The 19,327-nt window shown below is 38.4% G+C and overlaps 1 protein-coding gene across 1 annotated transcript in view; it reads left to right on the top strand.

Annotated features, from left to right (window-relative positions):
• Positions 1 to 19,327, top strand: part of LOC140231242 (photoreceptor-specific nuclear receptor-like) — a 44,643-nt gene that overhangs the window by 12,342 nt on the left and 12,974 nt on the right. The window contains exons 3-4 of the mRNA XM_072311389.1: positions 5,819 to 5,954; positions 11,510 to 11,613. Of these exons, the coding sequence (XP_072167490.1) occupies positions 5,819 to 5,954; positions 11,510 to 11,613 (240 nt within the window). The remainder of the gene's footprint in view (positions 1 to 5,818; positions 5,955 to 11,509; positions 11,614 to 19,327) is intronic.

Raw genomic sequence — 19,327 nt, forward strand, 5'->3', positions numbered from 1 at the left:
CCAGCGAGGAAATAGGATTCACTGTTAATGATAGTTTGATATGTTCCTAGATATTTGAGATATCTGTGGTTTTTGCTTTGGTTGGATGGGTTTGGTATTTTGTTGGTAGTGCTGATTGCGTGCGCGCTATCAGTGGTGGAGAATGGTGGAGTAGTGGTGGAGAAGTTGGTGATAAAAAAACAAAAACAAAAACACGATGTTGATGGGGGAGATGTGTTTGGTGGTGGTAGTAGAAGTTTGGCGTCGGTAATGGAGACTAGGTTGATATAGGTGGATAGGAATCATGGAGAGAAAGGAGAAGGATGAGATTCAGTTAGTATAAACTTTTATTTATGTAACTTTTTATGCTGAACCCTAGACGCACAGTCAGTAACTAAGAATTATTCACTTCCCATATGTGCAAGTAGGATAGTGTGTCAGAGGATTACATACTCTCCTCGAATTGAACCCAGGACTAACTACAGCATTATTTTCACTGTTGGTAATCCACGCTAACTCATTGCGGTATATTGGAAATACAAGAGAAAAAAAGAGAATTCGATTCTGAAAATTCGAAATTGAAGCTGAAGGGAGACCCTTGAGGCACCAATGACGAGATACTTTGACGGTGCATGGTTATATTAATCATAATCAAAATGTCAACGACGCAAGGCATCGATGGTAATAGTGATTATGACTAAATCAACCCGGCAGTTAATACTTTCTGTAAAGTGTGGTTTTTCACAACTTGATCAAATATCAACATTGACGCATTTAACTACTTCGTCGCTCTCAATTACTGTTCTTGCAATTAGTTAACATGTTTTTTTTTTCTTCTTTCTGTCTTTTTTGTTCTAAAGGGTTACACTCAGTATTTTGCCATTTGAGTGCTGGAAGAAAACGATCATGTACTCAAGACATTTGGAAGTGGCAAATAGTGATCTCAAAAGTTATTACTGAGCGAGTGCTGAGAGTCCGCTTTGTCGGTACTCGTGGAAGTCAAGAGGTTTTCCGAGTGGATCCTCCGCGGTAGCTGCTACCCTTCTTCCGAAGCCCTGTCCGCACCAAGAAAATAAGAGGGAAGAATAGGATGGCGTGTGCGGTCTCGATACTCCGTCGTCACGGTTTAAGTTGCCTGGAGGGCGTGTTGACTTTTTGAAGTAGCATTGACAGAGAGCGAATACATTTGTCGAGAGGGGAAAGAGCCTAATCATATCAAGGCTAGAGTGGGGCGCGTGCAAAGGGTCACCGCTGCACCGCTGCGACTCCCCTCGTTCGATTGATGGCGACGGGTGATGGAGGTATAAAACGTGGAGGGCATCACTTTGTAAGTGGATGCAGGGAGGTTTGGGAGCGGAGCCGTCAGAAAGCGCTGCGTGACTGTCGCAGAGTCCGCTAATTGGGGTTCTAGATGGGTTTGAGGCGACAGGCACGGATGGAAAATTAAATCAAAAGAAGAGAAGGGAGGTTCTGGGGAGCAATATCTGCACAACGCCACTCCCGATCGAGTTTGACAGAGGAAAACGGGGGTAGAGAAATCACAAGAAAATTTTGTTCAAAACGCGCTCGGCGGCGCAAGTGTTTATTCAGACGTAGTTGTTTCCCGTTTGATTTTCTGGGTTTGATGTAGTTAAGAGTTTGGCACATGACGGGTTCGTGCGATGATAGTGTGCCGGAGCGCGGCGATGGATCGTCCGGCGGAGAGCGGCGGGCGAGGCGAGCAGGGAGACCCCAAAGCTGTGCAAATTCCCCGTGTTGGTTAAACGGGGACTGGGGTTGCAGCAACACGGCCGAATGTTTATCCGTCTTCGATCGCGCGCTATCGATCCTGCAAGTTACCACGCGGGAAAATATTTGTCAGCAGCCCGTGCCGCACGATCGCGCCAAAAATATGATATATTGTTTCCTTCTGTATTAACGCGAGTGTTTTCAAAGAAGAGAAGAATAAAAGGCAGAGAGATTGAAAACCAGGAGCTCGACATTTGGGAGGAATGAAAATGATATTGGAGGAAAGCAGTCCACGATCAAATCTCAATATGAACCGAAGATACATAGACGGGCAAAATGGCCATGTAATAATTACTGGTGGCAAGAAGAACTTGAAATTAAATTCATCGTCCGTAGAGATGGCTTCTTCACCGCTGAGATTTTGTTGATATTAGTCTGTATGAGTAATGGCCCCAGGAAGGATAGAACAGCACGCAACGCGAAAACTAGAAGCAGAAGAGGAAATAAGATTTGTTGAAGAGAGGGAAAATAGAATAAGAAAGAAAATCGTGTTCCGCCTAGCGGGCACAGGTGTTAAGCGGATGGGGAGAGGTGGTTTCGCGGGTATTTTATGATCGGCGAAGCAAAGACTAAACCTTTTCTTTGCTTCCCACACAGTCAGAAAATGAAGCAACGGGGTCGACACACTAAAAGGGACGCGTTTTTCCTACTGCGGTATGTTTTCATTTTTGTGAGTGTTTTTTTTTTTTTTTTTTTTTTTTTGGGGGGGGGGGGAGGAGTCGTGTCAGGAGGGCACACGGATTTTTAAATGTCATCTTTAGAGCTATCTCTCCATACTATGTGCATAATATGCATGTGCACTATATGCTATACACTAAAAAAAAAGGTGGAAAGAGAAAAAAGAGAAGGTATAAAGAAAAAGTACTAAGAATCAGTTTCAACTTATCATGTTTATATAGACCATTTTTCCTACTTTCGTTTATGCATTCGTAAGGGAAAAAATCGGGTAAAATGTCGCTAAAACTTTGTTGTTTAAGTTGTAATAGTAGTTGCTATTCTTCTGTGCATCACACAGACACACAGACACACACACATATGTCAACGTCTGGAATAATAGTCTGTAAAGCGCATTGAGATACTTAAAAAGTGTGAAATGCGCTATATACAACCAGCTATTATTATATTTATTATTATTAATATGATTGTTGTTGTTATTATTATTATTATTATTATTATTATTATTATTATTATTATTATTATTATTATCATTATATTGTATCATTATTATTTCGATGTGTATAATCCCAGTTATATCGTGCAGATGATTGATGCTGTTGCTGCTTTCAAAGAAAGAATCCATGTTATGGCGAAAGTGATAATTACGAAGATTGTGCAGTTGAAGCCAACATGCGTTGTAATTAAGCCCTCGGCTATGATTAAGAGATAATTTCATATTCATCTGGATTTCTTGGTCGCTTCATCTGAAAGACAAACATTCATTCTGTGGGTGTGTGTGTGTGTGTGTGTGTGTGTGTGTGTGTATTTCATCTAGAATACTGACAACCCACTGACGCTTGTGACAAATGAAAAGTTGCTGAACGTACTATATCACATTTAATTGATCTTAGATTCCATCTGTTTACTGGGCCATTTAAATCAATATTCTTGCTCATTTTTAAATTTCCAAATGACAAAAAAAAAAGGAATACCGACAACATAATATCCCGTCAAGAACATAATGAAAAATTAGAATAGACTTTCAGTGAAGCAGCTTGAACAGCTGGGAAAATGCTATCTCGAACTCTAAACATCAAAAAGTGTCACGTGCATAATGTGAAAATCTGCTCAAAAACTACAACAACATATTGAGAACGCTCATTTTGATGGATTACCAGGATTATACCACATAAGAAGTAGCTTACTTTACTTTCCTCCGCACTTTGACGCACATTACTTTCTGTCATTTTAATGCATTCTAGGATATAATGTATTCTTAATGAGATAGAAAATGAAGGGATGAAATAATCTGTCATCACGAATTTGACAGAATTCAAAGCTGAGAGATAAAGGACTGATCTAAACTCATCTCCTAGCTTGTAATGACATCCTTTCTCTTGCCCTCGTCAAGACAAGGAGCACAGCATTAGATGTATCATGCGAAAGCTGCCTCTCAGGAGCTCTGATAACTTCTCGAAATTTCGATGAATTGTATTGAGTAGTAAATTGACCCTTTCGGAATTCTTTTAAGACTTTAGCAAATAAGTTGATTTAATGACCAATGCCAAATATATCTGCTAGAGGTAGAAGGAAAAACGAAAACTACAATTAATTAATAGAATAATTATGAAGATGAAAATGGGTTCATAGAGTTCCTCATCTTGTTGCCAAAGGTTGAGAAACCAAGTTGGAAGCAAATATTAATAAGTACTTATTGATCATGTCTTCGCTGAAAATTAAGATTGGGGTTTTCGCCCGTCATCCTAACTTTGAGAGAGATTGCTGCATCGTGTAGTGTAACATCCGTCTCTGCCCTGGTGTATAGACCGCTAAGCTCCGCCTGGGAGCAGCCGATGCACTATGAGACAGATGACAGGCCGCGGGACAGACGACAATCAACTTTCCCGCCGTTTTAATTGGAGAAAAGTCAGCGCTGTTTCATTTTGCCGTGATCCCATCATGGAAATTGTGCGCGCACTCTGAGTGCGATGAATGCTATGGATAGAGGGAATAAGAAAGAGAATGAGAGAGAGAAAGGAGGAAAAGAAGATAGAATGTCTGTATTTTCACATCTGTTTTCTTCGGGCGTTTCTGTGCTGGTCTTTCGAGAGAGTGAGCCAACAAATAGCGCTGAATATTGAAAGATCGCTCAAACAAGCCGTCGTTCTCCGGAAAGAAGAACAGTCATCATAATTTTGGATTTGACATCTGAGATTCATTTATCTGACTGGTTTAACTTTTGGAAGGGGGTGCTCACAAGATTATGGGTCAGGCAAACCCACTCTCCCCCCCCCCCCCAAAAAAAAGGAAAAAAAAAGAGAAAGTGCGACAGTCAAATCCGGATTTCAGTGACAAGGAAAAAATGAGAGAGTGTGTAATAGGATCATACAAATAAAACACTACAAAATCATCTAGGAAGAAATGGAAAATGGAGAATAAGAAGAGGGGTGGAAGACGAAGGAAAGGTCATCAAAGGTCGTCATAGGCAAAAAAAAAATCATCTTAGAGCTAGTATGATTAAGTGTCATAGTTAACGAGGATTATAATCTTTGGATGTTTAGATGACGACCTAACATGTATGTTTAATGAGAACTTTGCAAATATTGAGCATGGTATTGAAATCTTTTGTATTGATGGTCTGAAGTAAAAGCTAACACTGATTCCACTTTACATTTTTTTTTCTAATCCAGCTTTTTATACGACCTTTAAAAAAATGTTGAAGGTAGCTGGTAAATTAATACTGACGGCCAAACAGGTTAAATGCTTGTTATTTTGCCATATTAGTATATATTTAGTATATATCAATTAAAACGGTTGAAAATGTCATGAAAAAGTAACAAGTAAGATATTCACAGAAGTGGGGGAGGGCACACAGTAAACCTTTGAGTATGCTACGCCACCCCCCGTTTAAAAAAAAAAAAAATCACCCATTAAAAAAAATCAGCGAAGAATCAAAAAGAGTAAATAGAAGAGGATTTCAAATCGAATTCGTTGTTCTCCATTATCTGTTTGTTGTTGATTTTTTTTTTTTACAAATGTGCAATAGTATCTGTCTGTTCTATGTGTGTTGTTATTTCTGTTTATTGGATTTCATATTTACAAGTTGCTAGCTAATTCTTAGATACCCAAGCTTAGACGTGATTGCCATGATGAAAAATTCTATAGTCATCACAGGAAGTTTTCGAGCATGGACAATGTACCATGAAGATCATTGTCCGACAGCAAACTCGCCTCCACTGTGTAGGTCAAAATAATGACCCGTTTCTCTCCTGGCCTCTGCTAGTAATCTCAACATTCCTCAAATAACTTTTATGGAGAATTTATTCTTCATTTCTGTATGAATTTATTCAATCATTATAATGATTGTAATATCGTCTGTGTTTCCCCTTCACAGCTGTGAAGCGCATGTGCAGCGGACTGACGTGCTCGGTGTGTGGCGACGTGTCCAGCGGGAAGCACTACGGTATTTACGCCTGTAACGGATGCAGTGGGTTCTTCAAAAGAAGCGTTCGGCGGAAGCTGGTTTACAGGTAAGCATGGGACTCCATCCCCCCCCCCCCCCTTCCTCCTCCTGAAATGCTAATCAGGCCACAGGAGATTGGGATTTATCACTAGACTATAAGAAAGTCCCGAAACTTAAAGGTAGCTCTAACTGTTTAACGTGATCAATCATTTTAATGGTTTTGGTTGCAAGGAGAATTATGATTGATTTTTTTTTTAAATCTTGCATTTCAAAATTGTACTTTTTTTGGATCAGTGCTGGAAGAAATTAATATCTGGACTTGTAAATTGTATAGGTTACCAGATGAAATTATAATGTTTTAAGGAAAAACGAAAAGCGCTTTATATTCCGTTCTGTAGGTTAATGTTATGTTCTTATGTAAATAAATGATACTCCAGCTGTGTTAGATATAATAACTCTCCTTTTGATTCTCCCATCTCTCTCGTTCTATCTTTCTTTCTAACCTCTTACTTGAAAATAAAAAAGACAATCATTTTAGTGGTACTATTTACTTGTATTTGATACTTTACTTGTATTGTACTATTAACATTGGGTTAACATCGGATGCCGCATATATTATCATATATCTTATACTAATAGCAGCACACAATAAATACACAATACTTTCGTGTACAGCAGATCTTTTATAACGAAAGTTTAGGGTACCGAATATAATTCTTTTGTAAAACTGGTGCGAGATAAATATATAAGATGTTTGATAACAAATACTTGATAGAACACTCTCTTTCGGAGGTTTCTTTAATTTCATCTCGTTCTTATCCTGACTAAACCTGATCAGAAATCCGTCTTCAAACCAATCCTTCTGATCTTTCAGATTTGTCGAAAATTTATCGGATATCTCTTCATCATTTCAACTTCATTTCAGTCTTTCAGGATGCTTTTTCATATCTTCTCCTTTTTATGGTGATTCTTGACACGTAATGATGAAGAGTTCTTTTTCCCTCAATGACACACTTGAGGGCATAGTTAATTTTACAGCCTGATATAATTATTACTATCAAACCATCTCGGATGACCCAACAAAAGCCCCAATTTCTTGAAAACGCCCTAACAGCCAAATAACACAATTCTTCTTTCACAGCATTAACGCATACAGAGCAAACACTCAGTTTTCTCGTAACACATGACATATTGATTTATGAAATTAGGATATTCATAACGTTTTGCCGCTTGGAAACGACCAAGACAAGTTAATTAAATTGCGACCGACCCCACCACACGCCTATTTTGTTTGTCAAAAAATGTAATATCACGCGTTATATCAAAATATCTTTTATCAAACATTCTCCAGGGGGCTTGTAAAAGAGAGAGCGAGAAAAGTGATTTTGTTAAGCGTTGTATCTCTGGGGCGTGCGGGCAACCACCGTATTTTGGGAAGGAGACAATACGTGTATTTACCAAGCGATGAACGTTGTCGAGTGAGAGCTCCGCGTGCACGTTGCATGTTGTTTGCTGCCATCAATTTTGAGCGAGAAATGTCGGACAAATCGGAAAAGGGCTATTATTGACATTTTTTTTTTTGGTAATAGTTCAGTTACTGCCACTCCTTAGAGGCCTCGATTCCCCCTTCACTCGAGCTGTCTGTTATTATGACATTATTAAACAGTTTCCCCTCTGAAAGTGTGATTAGAGCTACTTTTGCTTATTTATAAGTCAGAAACTATATCTGCACAAAATTGTTTGAAATGCTACTATGAAATTTTTAGTTCAGTTTATTATATTTTAGCATGGAACCTACTTTAACCCATGGCTGTTCTTCAGCTGGTCCGTGCCCGATAAAATGCAGATATCCTTATTCAGTATGCAATAACAGAAATTACAATGCAGACAAAAACAAAAATACGATACGTTTATTGAAATACAAACACACACACACACACACACACACATACACACACACACACACACACACACACACACACACACTTTTACCCTCCCCATCCCCCGTCCATTCATAACAAAATACTAATTATTCACATAATATCCCTGTTGGAAAGAACACAGTGTCCCACAGTATGAGAAACACAGTGTGAACACTGACAATGTGAACACAATGTGAACACATTGTGAACACTGTGAAATCTCTTCACACTGTTAAATTTGAGCGTTTTAACAGTGTCAACACATTGTGAATCGTCAATTCACATTATGACACAGAACATCATCATGTGAATTCACATTATGACACAGAACATCATCATGTGAATTCACATTATGACACAAAACATCATCATGTGAATATTACACTCTGTGAAAACTAAACCACAGTGTGAAATCATCTCCACACTGTTAAATACGAGCACTTTCACATAGTCGACTATAATGTGGCCACACTGTAAACCCACTCTTGGACACTGTGTTCTTTCCGGTATAGGGATGTTTCTTTATTTATCAAATATATTTCATAAATTAATACAATTTCAGTCTTACACGTGAACACTCATCTCAAACCCAGCAAATGACTTATTTTTGAAACGTACAGGTGATTCAATAGTCTGATTCCCCCTATGTGATAAACTCCGTTTCTTAAAATTTGTTCGAGGTCTTAATGATTCCAAATTCTTACATATTTTCTTAAACCATAATAAAATTCTTTAAATACAAAATATTTCATAAACTCACAGGGCATCATTTTTTTTTTCAAAATGACGCATGATATAAAGTAACTTGTCATATCATTCAATTTCTAAATATACAAACAAACACAGGCAGATAGACAGAAACAAACACACACACACCCATTCTCTTCGCGCATGCGTTTACATTTACGTGTTTTCCTCAAAGCGTCTCATACTATAATAGTATGAGACACTTTGAGGAAAACAGTAAATGTAAACGCATGCGCGAGGAGTACGGGTGTGCGAATAATTGACATGACTGCTAGCAAGCAAATAGTACAAAATCATGACATATTTCGTCACGTGATGACCAATATTAATATCTGCAGTGTAGAGATCATAGTATTGGGTAAACATGGTTCCATATAAACAAACTGATCGGAAAGGGGAAATGTCAAAGCCTTCCCTCAGAAATGTATAATGGTGATATTTCATTAAGTACAAATACGCAAAAGGCTGAACATTTCAATCAGTATTTTGCAGGAATTGCTGCCAAGATAAGTGAAAAGATCCCAAGTACATCCAATACTTTTCAGGATTATTTGAAACCTGCAAAAAACAGCAAATCCTTATTTTTGAAGCCCACTTCTGGATCTTAAATAGTAACGCTAGGTATGTCACTAAATTCCTCTAAGTCATCAGGCTCTGATGATATAGCTCCTAAGGTTGTCAAAGAGTGTATTCATAGCATTGCTGTCCCATTGTGTGACATATTTAATAAATCTCTGTCGCAAGGAATAGTTCCAGACAAGATGAAAATTGCCAAAGTAGTTCCTGTGTATAAGAAAAGTGATAACAGAAACATTGAAAACTACAGACCCATTGCCTTGCTGCCTGTATTTTCTAAATTGTTAGAAAAGATTGTATGCTCAAGAGTAAATAATTATTTATCTGTAGAAGGCATTTTGATCCCCGAGCAATTTGGTTTTCCCAAAAATTCTTCTAACAGTATGGGTGTATTGCATTTAACTAACATTATTGCTCATGCACTTGATGAAGGGGAATTTTGTCTGGGCATTTTCTTAGATTTGTCCAAGGCATTTGACACCATTGACCACCACATTCTTATATAAGCAAACTTAAATTTTATGGTATTCGTGGAGTTCCTTTAGACTGGTTCAAAAGCTATCTGCAAAACCGAATGCAGTTTGTGGTTGACAATGGGACCAAATCGCTTTCCACCCAAATTGATTGTGGAGTGCCTCAAGGCTCAGTGTTAGGCCCACTATTATTTTTTATCTATATCAAAGATATCATCAGTGCTACATCATTGTTTACTTACTCACTGTTTGCTGATGATACAAGTCTTCTGTCCTCCCACAAGGATGTGTGCAGCTTAAGATCTTCAGCAAATGATGAACTTAATAAACTTTATCGTTGGTTTTGTTGTAATAAATTGTCACTTAATCTTCAGAAGACACAATGTGTTATTTTCAGAACAAGGAATAAGAGGATACCTTTAAACATCCCCTTCTCTCATTATTGGTGGACATCAGGTAGCTACAAGCGGAAATGTATTATTCCTTGGTATTACTATCAATGAATTTCTGTCATGGAAGCAACACATTCTAAATGTATGCTCCAAAGCTTCTCGGGGTGTTGGTGTGATGCATAAGCTAAAATTTATTGTTCCTAAAAGTGTCTTGACTACACTGTATAATAGCATCATAATGCCTCACGTGATGTATTGTAACGTTGCTTGGGGTAATACTTATAACAGCCATCTTCATAAATTGTTCATTGTACAAAAAAGAGCTATCAGGCTAATAACAAGCTCACACTTTTCTAGGCCAAGTGCCCCCAGTTCTTACAGCTGCGTCGTTTACCTCTAAACGAGTTAGTGTCTTTTAACTCATTGGCATTCATGTACAAGCTTCACATGTCCAGTTCTCCCTCCTTATTTTTGGATTTGTTTGTCAAAAACTCAGTTGTTCATTCCCATAATACACGTCAGAAAAACCTTCTGCATCTACCTTATGTAGCTACCAGTATTGCCCTAAATTCTTTTTATGTGTCTTGCATAAAAGAATGGAACATGTTACCCTCAGATGTTAAAGATAGTACCACTTTTTCCAGATTTGAAGTGTTGACTCGGAAGTATTTGCTTCATCGATATTCTCAGTCTCATTGATGCTGCTCCTTTTAAATTCTAGATACACGACTTCATCTCATCGCTTTCCATTTGAGTAACATAGTCTAAATGCCAATTATGTTTTGCTTTAAAATTCCATAGGTAGTGTGTGTGTGTGTGTGTGTGTGTGTGTACACTTAGAATCCATCCATGTATGTTAAAGCCACTGTATAATTCTGGTTTATGGTAAAAATTAGAAACTCTCCTTTTGAAAGGGTCCTTACCTGTGGAGAAGTGAGGGTTCTGAGACCATACCACAAAGTTAAAAAAAAAAAATACTGCTCCCTCTTGTGGTCATATATCACTAGCCGATAAAATAGATTTTAAATTGACCCGAGGGGGGGGGGGGGGGCAATAAATTTGGTGTCAATTTTTTTGGTCTCTGCGGTGTGGTTGCTGCGCGTCTTGAGGGATTCCACTAAAATTATTCTGTGGCTTTAATATGTTTGTATATATTAGTGAGTTGTTATATTACATGTCTTAACTTGCCTTTCAGGGGTCTTATTATACAAGCTTGCTTCTCCAAGACCCCTCCACTTTACATCTATAATACATCTACATGCATTGTCAATTTATATTCAAATATTCTGCAAATTGTTTTAATCGCATATGTTCAACAATATATTCCTTGTTACATATTATTGTTTTTATGTAAATTTTTGTATTGTGGAAAATTTTGAATAAACTTGAACTTGAACTTGACTGTATTAATTGGCCTTTCTCTCGCCATGTGTTGAAAACACGGCCACAACCAAATGATAATGCCCTTGTCATATTAAACACTTTGCGCATGCGCGACATTTCTCTTCACAGATGTCAAGCCGGAACTGGAAGTTGTCTGGTTGACAAGGCTCACCGTAACCAGTGTCAGGCGTGTCGACTGAAAAAGTGTCTGGAAGCCGGAATGAACAAAGATGGTGAGTGGACAAACATACACACACACTTCAACACTTTGGTGATGTCGCCATTCTTGTATATCTAAACTCTATGATTTGCACATGTTTTGTTATTCTTACGGTGTTACTATCTCATTTTTAAGTAATGATGTAGCAAAATTAAATGATCATAATCATCACATTCCACCATGATGTCTAACAATGTACTATCAGGGACGAACTTGATGATACAGGGTAATCGAATTCAAGGAAGTAAAATGCTTGTTACTTTAACGCTTTAGGCTTAATCTCGAACACAATGTAGGCAGCGTAACTTGATATCAGCTATTTTCTAGGCCTCCCCACTACTTTCTCAGGATATGGAAAATGATGTAGGCTTATTCTGCGGCTTGTGCTATCCCCCCCCCCCCCCCATGTTTGACAGGGCTTTCGTGGCTTAGGTTTATATTCCACACTGCGCACCTTAAAAATGAAGACTAGCTCGTTGCGTTGGAGAACACAAAGCAATGAATGAACGCACAACCTCTCGGCATCCTGTGCTAAACTGGTGCTTTCATCCCTTACCTTGTGGTTTGATAAGACGCGCGGTGCAGAATTGTTATAATTTTGGATCTTTACCTGAAGGCTATAGCTCTTCACCTCCCCAACCCCGATCAAAAATGTACAAAATGATATGATACGCCATTAATATATCCATCTATACTGTTTCACTTAGTCTAAGTGCAAACGAGCTTCTTGCATTGTAGTAAAGCAAATCAGAAGAGGAAAAATAATACAACGGAGAGAAGATTTTGACAGACAGGAAGAGAGAAACAAGAAGTTATAGAGAGGGGAAAGGGAGGGGAGTAAGAAAGCAACACCATTATGACAGAAGACGATCTAAACTTTAGGCATAATCAAGGTCGAGGCCAACTGCGCATCAAACAAAATTAATTGACAATCCCTTGAAACTTTTCTTTTCTGCAAAACCTGAATTGACATGTGGTCGCTGGAAATTTCTACTCTTGAACGTTTTCTCGTCTGAACTTTATGTACTTCATGTACTACTTTTCCAAGCAAAAAGAGTAAAAAGAAGTTTTTGTCCTGGAATTTCTTCACATTCTTTCCCCTTTGATGAACAGTCTTGTCTTCCTTCGATACCCCGTCTGACAGAATTATCCTCTGCCTAATTTCAAAGCGATTGAAGTTGAATTGACCGGCCAGTTGCATTTCCTGCCTAAATAGACATTGATTACCTGAGACATTGAAACGCGATCTCATCTACCAATTTGTTAGAGTGAAAGTGATTGAAATAGTTACCAAAAAACTCCTCTTGTTGATTTTACGATCTTTTTTTCTCCGTCAGTCCATGGGTGCTGTTTCCGAACCAGCATAAATCAAATTTAAGGCCCGTGTCTTTGGGCGGATTCTTGCTTGACTTGCTGGACTCAGACGAGAACGTATACATTCAGTTTAGCTAATATTGATAGGATTCAAGTTTCAAGAAACTGTCCTTTTTCCCCTTTAAATACGACAGTTGCTAGAAGCTGCCTCGGCAGTGCATCAATATTTCTCTTGCCGCTTTAAAACAATAAAGTTTGACGGCAATTGGCGAAGAGTGTCGGCAAACAGTAACCCGTTACCTGATACTGTAGTTATTTCATTAATTAGATCACGAAGCCATGAGATGTCTGTCTCCTGCACCAGTAGGATATAATAAGAAAAAGAAGGAGTTGATTTGACGCTTGAGCGAATGACAAAGGAAGGAGATCTATAGCCGTTGAGGACGTGCTTGTAGCAACGTCAAACAAATTAAATCGGCCGCCTTGCCACGCGGTCTTCTAACGCTGAAGTACCATTAGCCATCACGCACTGCGATCACCGTTCGAAAGACGTTTTGCTCTGTCAATGTACAAAACTCACTTTCAACTTTTCTATTGGCTTTTGGATTCTTTTGGTGCATTCTTTAACATGTTTCATTCCCTCCACATGCTGCAATATTTCTCCCTTATTCAATTTTCTGATATTTTCTATTCTACTAAAAAAAAAAGTCTTAACAACAACAACAAAAGTCCTTAGCACTTACACTTAACGGTAATTAACGTAGGTACTTTCAAATAGTAACTGATGGCTGATTTGTTTCATATACATTTTGATTGCAGTTCAATTGATACTGCTGCTTTTACATTTAAACCAATTTTCAATGAATATTTTCCAACTTGATATATCATGATTTGTATGCAGTAAAATTATATCATGGAATTCTGTCGTTTTTTTTTCTACCGTTTGTAATCATTTTGATTTTGATGTTAGTAATACTTGATCTTGATGACATTGTTATCATAACTGCGTAAGAATGATTCACGTATACGCATATCATTGTTGCACCTGAACCTGTCGAAGATAGCAGTATACAGCTGTGAAATCGTTGTTAAGGTTTGATCAGAAATGGTTTTGTCTAATGCTTGACGTAACTTCTCTGATAGGGATATCACAATTGAGAAATACACACTTATGAAATCAAAGTAACGACATTTTTCATGACGTGTGGCTTGTAAGTATGAATAGTGTCTGTGCAACAGCGTGGCCAGCCTAAGAATAATGTATGTGCCGTAACATTCATTTCAATATTATTATGCCATCTATATTTTAAAAACAAAACGCGATGGTGTTGTGGACAATAATCAGGACTGTAATTCTGCAGGTCTTATTTCGATTTATGCTTACACCAGAATGATTTTTTAATGATAATAAATCACGTTGTTTTAATTTTTTTTTTTTATAAGATGTGAAAATGGAAATCTGATAAGAGTAATGGTGGAAGTGGGTCCCTCACGGAAGAGGAGGTAAAAGTGATGAAGCTGCCCACAGTACACAGTGTAAACATGACACGAAAATTCCTTATTGTGCAAAATTATCCGGTTGAGCAAGAAGAAGCTTCAGTCTGTGAATATTGCCACTCAACACCAACACGAAACCACTTCTAATACTGACACCAAGAACAACCCACCCCTGACACCAGTCTAACAACATCACTGACATCGACACGAAATCACCGCTAACACCAAAACGGTACTGCCATTGACACCATCAAGAAACTCCTTGCTGACATCAACATGACACCAACACTGAAGCCGACGAGAAGCTACCACCGAAAGCTAAAAGAAATCACCAATAACACCAACAAGAAGACCTCGCTGACACCAATAAAAAACAACACTACTGGCACTAACCTGAAACCACCGCTGACAAAGATGAGAAGACATTGACACTAGTAGGAAACAACCCTAAACACCAATACAAAACATTTATTGACACAAACAAGAATCCGTCATCAACTACGAAACCACAATGGACACCAACAGAGCCTCGACCTCAGCGACATTAATAAGAAGCGACATCTGACACCAACTAGAAGCCAACACTGACACCAACAAGAAACCACCACTGACACCAACAGGATGCCACCACTGACTCCAATAAGATGCCACCAATGACATTAACAAGAAACCATCAATGACACCGACAGGATGCCGTCACTGACCCCAACCAGGAAGTCACCACTGACACCAACAAGAAACCGCCACTGACACCAACAGGATGCCACCACTGACGCCAACAAGATGCCACCACTGACACCAACATGGTGTCGCCACTGATACGAATACGTGCCACCACTACCTCCAATAAGACGCCACCACTGACTCCAATAAGATGTCACCACTGAAACCAACAAGGATCCATCACTGACTCCAATAAGATGCCAACAGTGATACCAACAAGAAACCACCACTGACACCAGCGAGAAACCACCATTGACGCCAACAAGATGCCGCCACTGAGACCAACAAGAAGCCACCAATGACACCAGCAAGATGCCACCAGTGACACGAACAAGAAACTACCACTGACAGCAACAGGATGCCGCCACTGACATCAACCAGGAAGCCACCACTGACTACAATAAGATGCCAACAGTGACGCCAACAAGAAACAATCCCTTAATTCAATAAGATGCTACCACTGACACCAATATGAAAAGACCACTGACTCCCATAAGATGCCACCAGTGACACCAACAACAAGCAACCACTTACTACAATAAGAAGGCACCACTGGCCCCAACAAGAAACAACCACTAGCCTGACCCCGATAGGATGGTCCCATTCCCACTGCAATAAGAAGCCGCCTCTGACTCTAATAAGAAGCTACCACTGAATTCAATAATGATAATTATAGTAATAGAATATTAATAATAATTATATCAATATCAATAATAATAATAATAATAATAATAATGATAATAATAATAATAATGATAATAATAATAATAATAATAATAATAATAATAATAATAATAATAATAATAATAATAACAATAATGATAATAACAAGAATAAAACAACAACAAGAACTCACCCCTGCCACCAACCAGAAACCTTTCAGGCTATATGTGACTCATGCAGACATGCTTTCATCTCTAAAGTAGTACATGACCAATGGCAAATAGATGTCAACACAGGGCGATTAAAGACGCCTCGCCTTTCTTTTCCCCATAAGCCATCCAAATTGATAAAGGCACTAACGACTATCCATTGTTCCGGTCATTCGTTTGTTTCTTTGAATTCCACCGGCTTCCTGCAGAAACACGCCAAAAAATCTGAAAATATCATGCGACGAGATACATAGCAGAATTGCAAACACCCACGCACACACTCGCTCACACACAAATACACACACACGCGTAAAACCCTTCGTTATCCCATGGATCTAGCTCCATGGATATCCATTATGTGGCAAGGAGGAAACTACTTGAATGAATAGACGAGATCGAAGCAAAGGTAGCGTTGGGGAGTAGCCAACATGTCCCGCAGAAGTCCTAATTCATTTTGCCGCGTATAGTCCCGCATACTGTACTTTTTGTAGGGTTAGCTCTTTTGCCTACGTCGAAACGGCACTGGAAGCCAACTGTTTCTCACAACACAATCTCGTCAAATTATCGCCCGCAAAAATCATTCCATACTTGCGTATTACGTTTCCATTCACCAATACGCCAAACGTCTCTCACAAAATCAAGCTGCCCCAATTTTGGGGCTAAAGAAAAGAAGGGAGCCCGGATAGGTGAAAAGAGGAGGGAATTCCCCTTGGGAAATTTCCTACATGGTGAGCTGGAAAGGGATCATCAATGGGTACTGTGGATTTAATCACATTTTGTCTAGTTTTAAAACGGAAAAAATAAGGAAAGGAAAAAGCCCGCGCTCTTCTTTCACCTATCCTCATGGGGAAAGATGGGCCGGATTGGGAAGACTTTCCGATGAGGCAAGATATTTTCTATTTCAAAAATCCTGCGCCAGATATTACAACAAAAAGAGAGAGAAAAGCCTCGTTTTGAGGTTTGGCGCGGGAACTAATCCAATTTAACCGGCAGGAGGTATCCCCTTTCCCCAGCATCAAAGGTCAGCACATTTTGACGCCCAAAAGAGATGGAAATCACTTCGTAAGGTGATCTGGACGGAGCGAGAGGGATGCGCAGAAGCCAGGCTTTCCAGAAATGTGCCCTCTTCCTTCTTTTCAACGGACCTCCGCCCCACTCGTCGGGGGAGAGCTCCGCGCGAGCTGGCGGCTAGAGAAAGATGATCGCAAGAATCATTAGAGTATAGCCCGGGACAACACGGCGCAACGGTGATGGCCCGGGAGAAGAATATAATTTCCCGCTCCTTCTTTCTTCTGCAAGCCTTACACGGCTGTTGAATGGATTTACACGCACCTGATTTCATGCCGTCGTGACTGAATTTTTCTTTTCCGTGCAGTGATACTGGTGATCTATTTTCTTGGCTCTTTAACCGTTTTACATTATGAAACAGTTAATGGCCGCTTAAGATTGCATAATATATGTGGTGCCTTGCGTAAAGTTATTCCTGTTTTCATTAAATAATAACTACATTATTGGAACACAGCTCGTACGCAGCATGTTTGGTTGTTTTTTTTTTTTTTTTTTTTTGGTATTTTTGAAGCGTATAATCAAGTCTTTAATTTGTGATGTCGATACTTCATTGCACCAGAAGAAGGGAAGATTTGAAGTGCATCCAATACTTGAGTTCTATTCATGACTACGATAATGCGACTTCATAAAAGAATGAAACAAAGGTAATGGATGTTATTATGTATTCCACATGTCTTAATAGTACTGCTAAAGACTACAAAAGGGATGCCAACAACGCAGGTATATAAGAAATGACTGACCTATCTCATTACGGTATTTATTTCTCTCTTGATTTCAAAAGTTTTAGCGAAGATTGTATTAAAAAAAGTGATTTTTTTTTAATAGAAAACAACGCCCTTTATCAATCCCTCTTTAGCTTTAGGAGAAACTGCTCAACAGATTTAGCTATTGTACAGTTAATACATAAAGTTACAAAACAATTTTTTACAAAAAAAAAAGCATGTTATTGCCATAATGATGGATTTAGGTACGGCCTTTGATGCCGTCGATCATAAATCTCTTATCTATTAATAGGATGATTATGACATACGAGGCCTAACTTATTCTTGGTTAAACAGGGAGGTTTCGTCTCACCTCCCTGGTTTAAACGTTATCTATCTTATAGGCAACAATTAAAGTCACGCTTCATCCATGTTCAATGTGTAGTTCCCCCGGCTCAATACTTGGTCCTATTTTTTTTTTATACAGTCATATAAATGATATAACAACTCTTCGTCCATTCTTTATTCTAAAATGTTTGTGGATGACACTCATATTTTCTGCTTGTCATGAGAACCGTCATAACTTTACTCAGATATCGACTTCAGAATTGCCCAAAAAAGAAGAAGCATAATCTTGTTTTAAATGCAATGGATTATCTCTGAAACTCGCTAAAACAAAATTCATGCATTTTCATACTGCACACTCCGCATGTTAATCCGCAAATTGATTATGAGATTACGATTGATAGTAAATCATTAGATAAAAAGGATTATAATGACTTTTGAGGAGTAATACTTGATAACATTTGCGGTGGAATTTATGGCAAAAATATCTTAATAATTAGCCTAACGAATAGAAATCCATACTGTAAAGCGTTAAGCATTTCAAGCCTAAAATAATCCCTGTAATGCTTTATAACATTATAGCGTCACCCTACCTATCATATTGCAATCTCATAGCGCATTGTAGGGGGAAGTAGTGGTTATTATCAATTGAATAATTATTGTTATTCTACAGCAGAAGGCTGTAAGAATTTGTACAAATTCTACCCTTATAACACATACTGATCCTTTCTCCCCAATTGAAAGTACTCAAATCAGATGAAATCAATGCTTTAAACAACAGTTTATACGAAAAAAAAATGCTACCTCAAACGTTTAAGAATTATTTTTCATAAAACAAAAAGAAAAAAAAGTTATTCGTATCCAACACCTAACCTGCAATAACATTCATCTCAATAAGCCCCAAATCCTGTTGGTTCACAATTCCGTTAAGAGAGAAAAAACAAACAAACAAACAAACAAACAAACAAACAAACAAACAAACCCAAAATGAGGTCAAATAAAGTCAGTTGGTCAATGCTGCAATTACCGCCCTGTTTTTTATGCCATCATTATATGATAATGGAAAGTTATTACGGAAATGTAAAGCATCGGTCTTTGCAAAAATTAATCCCCACGTGAACACAGGGACTTGCACACTGTATTAATAATATTCTGTAGAAATGTTCTTACATTGTATATCACTTGATAAAGGAATTGTCTTGAACGA

Source organism: Diadema setosum, chromosome 7 (assembly GCF_964275005.1).
Source record: "Diadema setosum chromosome 7, eeDiaSeto1, whole genome shotgun sequence".
NCBI classification, from domain to species: Eukaryota; Metazoa; Echinodermata; class Echinoidea; order Diadematoida; family Diadematidae; genus Diadema; species Diadema setosum.